General features: G+C 43.4%; 1 protein-coding gene across 1 annotated transcript in view; it reads right to left on the bottom strand.

Annotated features, from left to right (window-relative positions):
• Positions 1–275: 275 nt before the first annotated feature.
• Positions 276–11,466, bottom strand: part of ZNF598 (zinc finger protein 598) — a 32,580-nt gene continuing 21,389 nt past the window's right edge. Inside the window, exons 9-12 of the mRNA XM_030211589.1 lie at positions 10,371–11,140; positions 8,848–8,986; positions 4,100–4,244; positions 276–2,590 (exon numbers count right to left, since the gene is read on the bottom strand). Of these exons, the coding sequence (XP_030067449.1) occupies positions 2,243–2,590; positions 4,100–4,244; positions 8,848–8,986; positions 10,371–11,140 (1,402 nt within the window). The 3' untranslated portion in view covers positions 276–2,242. The remainder of the gene's footprint in view (positions 2,591–4,099; positions 4,245–8,847; positions 8,987–10,370; positions 11,141–11,466) is intronic.

Raw genomic sequence — 11,466 nt, 5'->3', positions numbered from 1 at the left:
TAAGATCTGCATGCAGTGGAAGATGTACATGCAAACCTCTCACATGAATATTCATTGTGGATATCCTGTTCCCTCAGGACAGGTTTGGGAATCTGCCAGCTCAGTACACCTTACAGAGAATAATTAGCTTTTATTCTAAACTTTGTACACTATGAGAAGTCTTGATGTCCGATGGGTAGAACATATGTGTTAAAAATGACTACAGTAAGATGAACTCACCATCAACTACATTCTAGTAACCAAGCACAGCATACACAGCAGAAAAGAATCACCACTGAGCCATGGCATATCCTGTTTTATTCAGGCTCCCAGAAAGACTGCACATATGAAATGACAGCTATTAATGTTTTACAGAAATATGGAGAGGCATTTTTTGCTGACAACTATCTTCAAATCCAAACAGCAAGACCAAGTTTGAGTCACTTCTTAACCAGGATAAAATGGCAGTGCTTTACAGAGTCACTGCAAACAACAGATCCACCAGCCATCCACATGGAGGCAGGTAAGCACCAGGTTAAGGGAGGAAAGGAAATGGGATAGAAAATGTGGCCTCAACCCTGTTTTGAACTGATGCTCCCAGAAGGAAAAAGGGAAAGTTAGTCACCCCTCAGCCACTGCAGATGTAGACAACTGCTATCAGCTGGGGTAATAGTTTTGTTAAATTGCACGGCCACATTCCTGGTGAGAGCAGAAGATGGCCTTTCTAACATACATCAAATACCTGCTGGAGTCTGGACGGCATCCTGTTGTTTCAGCCATTAGAAGTGAAAGCTTCAGTCCATGTCCGTTTCCCCCCCTCCCCCATCCAGCACATTATGTGTTTAACCAGTGCAGCGTGAAGGAAGACCTGGCAATATACTGTTGGAGAATATGCAGTAGCAGCTCAATGTGTGTGTGGTGCGGGCAGATCTCTCTACTTCCCCCATTCTGCAGTTCCCTCTGCTGGGGACTGGTTAAGTACATTCACTTTGCTTCCAAATTAGGAGGATTTGTTTGTACCTTTCTTCAAATTTAAGGAAAGTTCAAATCAGAAGTGGCTGTGGAGCAGTGAACTCTGGCTGATGTTTTCAAATCCATCAGTGCAGCCTGGGTCACCAACAAGTGCACTGATAAAACCTACAGTTTCTGAATATCCAGAAAAGCTCCTATAATCTCTCTGCTAGACAGAGATGCTTAAGAAATATCAGTTATGATCCTACAACTTCCAGCTGGTGCAGTGTCTTCAACTTCTAAGATTTATTATCTGCGAGTGAAGATGCAGCAGAGGAAGATCCTATGCAAGAAGACTTGACTTTGAACATGCTGGAGAAATCCCTTGCAAAAGTAGCAGAAGCAATAGCTATCGTTCTATTCTCTTTTGTGTGAGAGCCAAAAGGGGGACTGGGGCTTCTAACCATTTTTTTCAGTACAGCTGGGCTATTTCTGAGATACTTTGTAAAACTCCTCCTTAGAAGAAAGCTTTTTTCTGTGCAGCACCTATTTTCGGTATCCTTGTAATTGTCTAAATATTTAATTTAAAAATATACTTTATGGGACCTGAAGTAGCTAAGCCAATGTAGTGGGGGAGGAATATGTCTTTGTAATTCTTATATGGTGCTACAAACATACATTTTCTTTTTGGATTTACTAAGATGGCTTGTGTGGTATCTTTTAAATGTTCCTTTATCACTGACTCAGACGCCAGAGGGCTTTACAGGAAGTAGGATGACCTGTTTTCTTCATATTTCTTTATTGTGATGGAGATTTTGTTTTTCATATTATTTATACTTAGTTTTCCTGTCTGTCACGCTGTAAACCTTTGCTAAAAAGAAAAAAATAGATTGTTCTAATTCAAGTACAATTTTACTATTGTTTTCAAGTCTGAAGCACTCTGAAAGGCAACTTGCCCTGTCCCACCCAATGTATTTCTTCAGAGGTAGAATGAAAATGCTCTGCAGCTAGTCTTAACAGCTTTATCTATGAAGATACATTTGTTCTCCAACTCCCTTCCTGCCCTCCACAGCCACTGAATGGCCAGCTCCTGCCAACACCTTGCTACAGCATCAAGCCAGACATTTTCGACCTCTTTCACTTGTGTCTGCTCTCATGTATTTGTTTTCCGGTTACAATACAGACCCTTCCTTTACAACATACTGCAAAGACTCTCTTAAAGGGGCTCTCTACGTCTCCTTCCTCCTTACCGACCCCTAATCTTTTTCCTGGTAAGAGAGCAGCTTGCAGATGCAGAGCCAATGCTGCTGCTTTAACTAATAATCCTACGGATTGCCTGCAGGGATGGAAACTCATCGTCTTCTACATGCAGGGTCTTGTGAGCTGCAGCATCCTTCTCGGCCACCACTTGCTTGCAGGAGGGGCAGATCGAGAAGTCAAGTTCAGAAGGAGTGGAATTTGTCTGCCACACGTTCCTGTTCTTTTTCCCTCGATTGGAAGTTTGTTTCTCCTCGATTCGGAAGTCATTGTGAGCAGACAATAGCTCCTGCTGCTTGGCAGTGTCCGGTAATAGTACCAGTAACTCATTAAAGACTTTCTTGAAGTTTTCTCCAAGCAGATCACGGCAGTTTCTGTAATACTCGGCAGCAGAAATCAGGCCCTTATATTAAAGAGAAAACAACTGTTAGAAAGAAATGATTCTGAGCCTGTGGCTATACTGTTGCTGAAGTTCTCTCTCATGGCAGATCTAGCAGACTATCATAAATAGCTGTAGGCACCCTGACAAAACACTTGTAACAAAATAGCCCTTGACAAATCAGCCCCTAACAAAATAGCCCCCTAGACAAAAAACATCACAAAAAAAAAAAAGATGATAAACTACAAGTGAGACTGGGCGGCTAAATGGCAGATGACGTTTAATGTGAGCAAGGGCAAGGTGATGCATGTGGGAAAAAAGAACCCGAATTATAGCTACGTCATGCAAGGTTCCACGTTAGGAGTTACGGACCAAGAAAGGGACCTGGGTGTCGTCGTCGATAATACGCTGAAACCTTCTGCTCAGTGTGCTGCTGCGGCTAGGAAAGCGAATAGAATGTTGGGTATTATTAGGAAAGGTATGGAAAACAGGTGTGAGGATGTTATAATGCCGTTGTATCGCTCCATGAGGCGACCGCACCTTGAGTATTGTGTTCAATTCTGGTTGCCGCATCTCAAGAAAGATATAGTAGAATTGGAAAAGGTGCAGCGAAGGGCGACTAAAATGATAGCGGGGATGGGACGACTTCCCTATGAAGAAAGACTAAGGGAGGCTAGGGCTATTCAGCTTGGAGAAGAGACGGCTGAGGGGAGACATGATAGAGGTATATAAAATAATGAGTGGAGTGGAACAGGTGGATGTGAAACGTCTGTTCACGCTTTCCAAAAATACTAGGACTAGGGGGCATGCGATTAAACTACAGTGTAGTAAATTTAAAACAAATCGGAGAAAATTTTTCTTCACCCAACGTATAATTAAACTCTGGAATTCGTTGCCGGAGAAAGTGGTGAAGGCGGTTAGCTTAGCAGAGTTTAAAAAGGGGTTGGACGGTTTCCTAAAGGACAAGTCCATAAACCGCTACTAAATGGACTTGGGAAAAATCCACAATTCCAGGAATAACATGTATAGAATGTTTGTACGTTTGGGAAGCTTGCCAGGTGCCCTTGGCCTGGATTGGCCGCTGTCATGGACAGGATGCTGGGCTCGATGGACCCTTGGTCTTTTCCCAGTATGGCATTACTTATGTACTTATGAATGCTCCTACCAGCACTGCATTGTATAAAGCATATATAAATAAACAAAATTGTATAGCTACCAGCTGGTATTCATGATCTGTTCTGCTGTTTAAGGAAACTATTCTTCCATCTACATGCTAATTTTTTATCGAGGCCATTTTGTCGGGGCTTTTTTGACAGGGCCATTTTCACTGGGTACCATAGCTTTATGAACACTGACCGCTGCTACAGTATTTTCCTTAAATGCGCCAGAAAGGTTACGCACAATGCTTCTCCGATTATAGCTAATAAAGGTAATGCTGTAAAGTACAGCCCTGCCCCTGAAAGGCACCCTTAGGGTTTCATGTGGAACCTCATTTCCTAACACACATACACGCTTGCACTGTAATCTACTCACTTGTCTGAACTTCCCAGAGTAGGTTTTAAACTCATTAAATCTGGATTCATCACTTTGCAGAAAGTCCTTTATAGATTGTATCAGATGAATATTCCTTTGCTGGAAGTTTTCAGGTACAAGGTAAGATCCCATGGAGGGTGAGGGCCTATTGAAGAGAATCACAGAATTAAGTTGAATCATACTGCAGGTGGCTATGCATTTTCCCTAAATAGGTTTGGGCCCAGTTCGGCAAGAATCCACAAAGCTTAATTCACATCATATTGCTTTGAGGATCTTCCATGTACTAAAATCGTAAAAAGTAAAAAGAATCCACCCAACTGAAGATTACAACAAGGAGAACTCGCCACGAGAAGGTTGCAGTAAAGGTTTGCAGCTGATTCCTATGTATGAGAGCTGAGGTGATCCACATACATCCCAGCATGCAGTGTCTAGGTAAATAGCCAGCAGTGGTCTGCAGCATTCATTACTTCCAGTACCCCATTAACTGTAATTTAGATCATTTCATTTAAGATGAAGCCTTCTCTAGGAATCAGTGCCCTCCTATCAGCAAGTCAAAAAGTAATGGGCAATCACCTTAAGCCAGTGGTTCCCAAACCTGATCCCGGAGGCACCTCAGCCAGTCAGGTTTTCAGGATATTCACAATGAATATTCATGAGAGATATTTTGCATGCAGTGGAGGCAGTGCATGCGAAAACCACTGAACCAATTAGGAGGCTAGAAGATTAATTAGGTCATCTCTATGGAGTGGAGGAGTAGCTTAGTGGTTAGTGCAGTGGACTTTGATCCTGGGGAACTGAGTTCAATTCCCACTGCAGCTCCTTGTGACTCTGGGCAAGTCACTTAACCCTCCATTGCCCCAGGTACAAAATAAGTACCTGAATATATGTAAACCGCTTTGAATGTAGTTGCAAAAACCACAGAAAGGCGGTATATCAAGTTCCCTTTCCCTCTATCAGTCTACTTATTTTATTTCTTTCTGCATTTGTACCCCACATTGTCCAACCCAGTTGTCGGTTCAATGTGGCTTACAGTTTAGTACCGTTAAAATATGTTACATTATTTTTATTTATTTTATTCATGACATTTATACCCCACATTAGCTCAAAATAGACAAGTTCAATGTGGCTTACAAACAATGAAGTGAATAAATCATAATAATGTACTGAATATAACACAAATTACAATAACTTCAAGAAGCAAATGAATACATGTGCAGTAAGTAACCAGGGATTTAGAGTATCTCAAGGACAAACAAATAATTAAAGGTGGATAGGTGAAAGCATAATTAGGCAGGACTAGATGGGAAATGAGATTAAGAAAAGGGTGTGGGTAAAATCCAAATAGAGTTCTTTGTATTCCCATCCCATCCCCACTAACTTACTAAACACCATCTCTCCTACTGTCACCCCCCCCCCCCCCCCCCCATCTGTCATATCCTCAACCTCTCTCTCCACTGCAACTGTCCCTGACTCCTTCAAGCATGCTGTAGTCACACCACTCCTGAAAAAACCATCACTAGACCCTACCTGCCCTTCCAACTACCGCCCCATCTCCCTCCTACCCTTCCTCTCCAAGATACTTGAACGTGCCGTTCACAGCCGCTGCCTTGATTTTCTCTCCTCTCATGCCATCCTCGATCCACTTCCATCCGGTTTTCGCCCTCTACACTCGACAGAAACGGCACTCACTAAAGTCTGTAATGACCTGTTCCTTGCCAAATCCAAAGGTCACTACTCCACCCTCATCCTCCTCGACCTATCCGCGGCGTTTGACACTGTCAATCATAATTTACTTCTTGCTACACTATCCTCATTTGGGTTCCAGGGCTCTGTCCTCTCCTGGTTCTCCTCTTATCTCTCCCACCGTACTTTCAGAGTACATTCTCATGGATCTTCCTCCACCCCCATCCCGCTCTCTGTTGGAGTTCCTCAGGGATCTGTCCTTGGACCCCCTTCTTTTTTCAATCTACACCTCTTCCCTGGGCTCGTTGATCTCATCTCATGGTTTCCAATATCATCTTTATGCTGACGACACCCAGCTTTCTCTCTCCACACCAGACCAAAGTATCGGCCTGCTTATCCGACATTGCTGCCTGGATGTCCAACCGCCACCTGAAACTGAACATGGCCAAGACCGAGCTTATTGTCTTCCCACCCAAACCCACAGTCGATAACACCCTCATCCTCCCCGTCTCATCTGCCCGCAACCTCAAAGTCATCTTCGACTCCTCCCTCTCCTTCTCTGCCCATATCCAGCAGACAGCCAAGACCTGTCGCTTCTTTCTCTATAACATCAGCAAAATTCGCCCTTTCCTCTCTGAGCACACCACCCGAACTCTCATCCACGCTCTCATTACCTCTTGCCTTGACTACTGCAACCTACTCCTCACTGGCCTCCCACTTAACCATCTATCCCCCCTTCAATCCGTTCAGAAATCTGCTGCGCGTGTTATCTTCCGCCTAGACCAATATGTTCATATCACCTCTCTCCTCAAGTCACTTCACTGGCTTGTGATCAAGCTTCTCCTACTAACCTACAAATGCACTCAATCTGCAGTCCCTCACTACCTCTCTACCCTCATCTCCCCTTACGCTCCTACCCGTAACCTCCACTCACAGGACAAATCCCTCCTCTCAGTACCCTTCTCCACCACCGCCTACTCCAGACTCTGCCCTTTCTGCCTCGCCTCTCCCTATGCTTGGAATAAACTCCATGAGCCTATACGCCAAGTCCCCTCTCTACCCATCTTCAAATCCTTGCTCAAAGCCCACCTCTTCAATGTCACTTTCGGCACCTAACCATTGTACCTCTATCCAGGAAATCTAGACTGCCTCAATCTTGATTGACTGCACTTTTTGTCCTTTAGATTGTAAGCTCCTTTGAGCAGGCGCTGTCCTTCTTTGTTAATTATACAGCGCTGCGCAACCCTGGTAGTGCTTTAGAAATGTTAAATAGTAGTAGTAGTATTCAGAAAGGCCAGACTGAAGAAATGTGTTTTTAGAAGTCTTCTAAAGTTATGTAATCATGTATAAACTTGATTGATTTAGGAAGAGAATTTTTAAATTGTGGTGCCTTGATAGGAGAAATTACAGTGAATTGTTTTATATATCACATTCTTACTGATTGGGAAATGTAAGACAAGATATTCTCTAGATGATGAAACAGAATTACAAGGGGGGTAATTCATTAAGATTATTCACATATGGTGGGGCTTGACCATACAGGATTTGGTGAATGAAAACACATAATTTGAAAGATATTCTCTCTCTTATTTATTAATTATATTTGTATCCCGCACTTTCCCACTAAAAGCAGGCTCAATGACCATTTCAGGGGACAATATTAAAGAAACTTTGGAAAGGCAATGCTCATGTTTGCAACAAGCTGAAGAGTGCATTTCATGCCAAGAGCATCGGGCTGAATCCACGGAGGCTTGTCTAGTTTCTTTGGAATCTAAATACCAACAGCTAGCGCATCAGGTAGAGAATCAGGAAAACCGTGGCAGATGCAACAATGTGCCAATCATCGGTCTGCTTGAATCCGTGAAGGATAAAAGAGCTCTGGGAGTTTGTGAAGCGGCAGGACAGCTGAGCCTGGATCTCCCTGCTAACATCATCCAAGTGGATCGTGTCAATAGAGTGGGTGTCCTTTGCAAAGGTGAACAGCAGCCCTGGCCAGTCATGGGCAAGGGTTCTCAACTATGCCAAAAAAGATTGGATTCTGCAAGCATTTCGGTCGAAGAGACCTGTGGAGTGCAAGGGCAATAGTATCTTGCGTTTTCAAGACTATTCAGCATGAGTCTCCGACCTGAGGAAGCTCATGGGACTTATTCAACAACGGGGGTCCATTTTGCTGTGTTGTACCTAGCCAAGGTGAGGGTCATTCACAAGAACAAGGCTCTTTTTCATAGACCCTAATGAGCTCCAGATGTTCATGGACACACTACAGTAATGGCGAAAGGGCTCTCCAGCCTGCTGTGTGAGTCTAGGCAAGGAGGGTTTTACAGAAGCACAATGTAGGTTTGCCTTATTGGCCACTTCTCTTATTAAGAAATGCATACTGCAGTCTTGGACTGCTACCTCAGCCCCTACTCTCACACACTGGCATAACCTTATGAGGGAAATTTGGGGAGGTGGGGGGCTGGCTGCTAACACATCTTAGATTTTCCACATCTTTGGGACATTGTCAATACCATGATTTAAGGAACAGATATATCACTTTACAAGCTGCAGTGGACATTGTCAGGCAGGTTTCTCAGTGAGAATAGTGTGGGAGGGGAGGGGGGGTTGCCAGAGAATCAGGTTTGGACAATTTCCAAAAAGAAAATTGCATTAAGCCATTAGTAAGATGAACTTGGGAAAATCCACTACTTATTTCTGGGATAAGCAGCATAAAATCTGTTTTACTCTTCTGGGATCTTACCAAGTACTTGGACCTGGATTGGCCACTGTTAGACTACCGGGCTTGATGAACCTTTGATCTGTCCCAGTATGGCAATGCTTATATTTCTATGTTCTTAACAGGCTTGATAAATGTTGACGAGTGGGCTCTGCTCTACCCTTCCAACAATGATATGTTATCTAACGGACTTGGCGAACGCCTTTACGGTACTATGTAAGCCACATTGAGCCTGCAAATAAGTGGGAAAATGTGGGATACAAATGTAACAAACAAATAATAGCATGAGAAAAAACCATTTGTACAACACATGCTGTAAAAGTAACGAATACATTTAAGCAGAACTTACTCTTTCGCTGGTATATGTGGGGAATCTGAGGAAGTGCTTTTGGGTGGAATAGTAGTGAAGCCAGGAGGAGGATTGCTGAGGTGGGCTGATAATCCTGGAGGTGGATGGCAACTCTTTAATGAAGCTGCAGAGGTAAATCCTAAAGAGAAGCAACACATTTAAGTGTGATATTTGGCTATATGTATTAAGCAGAGAGGAAGACGACTAGGAAAGCACTTGTTCACAGAACCAGGCCTTTAAAGCTCCTTCTAAATAAAAAATGAAATTAAAAAATATGTAAGTTGGAGGCAGTTGAAAAAAAAGACAGCTGCCAAAATGATATGGGATTTTCACCAAAAGTACTGAGAAACAAGTCTTAAGGATCTAAGGATGTATGACTGAGACAAGGATGGAGGACAAGGAAGAGGCAGGGGATATGATACACATTCAAAATATGATAATGCAGAAAGTAAAATTCAAAATCATGAGGTTGTAAGAGGCTCTGAGGAGTCTAAGATTGTAAGCTCCTTGAGCAGGGACTGTCCTTCCATGTTAAATTGTACAGAGCTGCGTAACCCTAGTAGTGCTCTAGAAATGTTAAGTAGTAGTATTACATATAGCAGTGATTTAACCAGAGCTGAGATTGTGATGTCATAATGCCTCATTCCACCAATGCCTAAGAGCCAACCTCATCAGTGATGTCACAATGGCTCGACTGTCCTATACTTGGCCCACTTCCCCCCTTAGTGTGAAGAGTTTCAGTCTCTGGTATCCAGAGCTGAGATTGTGATGTCATAATGCCTCATTCCACCAATGCCTAAGAGCCAACCTCATCAGTGATGTCACAATGGCTTGATTGTCCTATATTTGTCTCACTCTTATCTATTAAGCTCTTTGAGCAGGGACTGTCTCTCTTTGTTAAATTGTACAGCGCTGCGTAACCCTAGTAGCGCTCTAGAAATGTTAAGTAGTAGTAGTAGTAGTATTACATATAGCAGTGATTTAACCAGAGCTGAGATTGTGATGTCATAATGCCTCATTCCACCAATGCCTAAGAGCCAACCTCATCAGTGATGTCACAATGGCTCGACTGTCCTATACTTGGCCCACTTCCCCCCTTAGTGTGAAGAGTTTCAGTCTCTGGTATCCAGAGCTGAGATTGTGATGTCATAATGCCTCATTCCACCAATGCCTAAGAGCCAACCTCATCAGTGATGTCACAATGGCTTGATTGGCCTATATTTGTCTCACTCTTATCTATTAGATTGTAAGCTATTTGAGCAGGGACTGTCCTTCTATGTTAAATTGTACAGCGCTGCGTAACCCTAGTAGCGCTCTAGAAATGTTAAGTAGTAGTAGTAGTAAGGATCAATTAAGGAAATAGTTGTTCATGGCCAACAGAGGCATGGAATGCCCTCCCAGAGTACATGAAGACAGTAGCAGCAATACAAGCTAATGAAATACATTTGGTAAAATGATCTACTGAAAAATAAGAACAGGTCTTTGCTGTCATCAGCTGCAAAGCACATCGTAAAGCAAATTACCTGGGGGTGGGGTTCTTGACACGGTATGGTTTTCAAGAGCTGGAAAGTCCTCATCAGGTAAAGGACACTGGTACACTACCACTGCCTTCTTCAGGCCAGGGGGTTCCTTAGATTTACTGGTATCGGTGCCCTTTTTCTCAGTGTGTCCATTGGCAACAGTATTCGATTTATCACTCAGAATAGAAACAGCTTGCGGGGAGGGTGTGCGCTCAGCCTCCAGCACGTTCTCCTTATGGGAGGAGCTGGCAGCTTCCTTTGGAGCCGGTGGAGAAGACGAGCAGCTCTTCTTTTCTGATCCCATCCTCTTTTTCTTTCCAAGTTTAGCAACAGTCTGAGCAGAGGACGATGTCAGCAGAGAGGAGATGTCAAACATAGTGGGTGTGTTCTTAATCTCCAGTGTGCTCTTCCCTTCTTCATCGTCCTCCTCTTCTGACACAGGGGTTTTTCTGCTCTTCTGGCTCACTTTGCTGCCCGACGAACTGGATTTTTTCATAGGGGGATTTGGACTGATACCATTGGAAGAGGCAGTTTTGACCATATTTTTGGAGGACCCATTGGCCCATGCAGACGTAATGGTGGAAACGGTTTTGTTTGGCTTATGTTTTGACACTAGAGCTGGGAAGTCCTCTTCTTGGAAGGCCGAGGATTTTCGTGCAGAAGCGTAAGATACAGAGAGTCCTGTGGACACTGTGGGGACTGCTGAGGAGACGGAAGTGGACAAGCTTGGGAAATCCTCCTCCTTTAACTTAGGAGACACTGACTCAATGGAACTGGAAAAAAAGATATATATAATCAAGAACAGTGGCGCGATCTGGCTCCCCCTGACATTAATCGTAAACACTGTTGGTTTTAACTCAAAAGTATCTTGAAAGGTCTCACAAATTCCAACCAAATGCCCTAATCAACTCTATTAATGGATTGTGTGCAAGTGATGCTCTTCTATTACTGGTGGTTTTCAGGTTCTTTGTTACAGTTGGTAAACCTCTTGCTGAATTATTTCTAGGGAATTTTAGCTAGGTATATTAGCAATGGCAATATTTTTATTTAAGAGGAGGAAGGAAAGGAGAACCTGACAGTTGTCTCTCGCTTCTCTTGG

Source organism: Microcaecilia unicolor, chromosome 8 (assembly GCF_901765095.1).
Source record: "Microcaecilia unicolor chromosome 8, aMicUni1.1, whole genome shotgun sequence".
Taxonomy (NCBI): Eukaryota; Metazoa; Chordata; class Amphibia; order Gymnophiona; family Siphonopidae; genus Microcaecilia; species Microcaecilia unicolor.
Note: the sequence above shows the minus strand (reverse complement) of the source record. Positions and strands in the feature narration are given on the sequence as shown.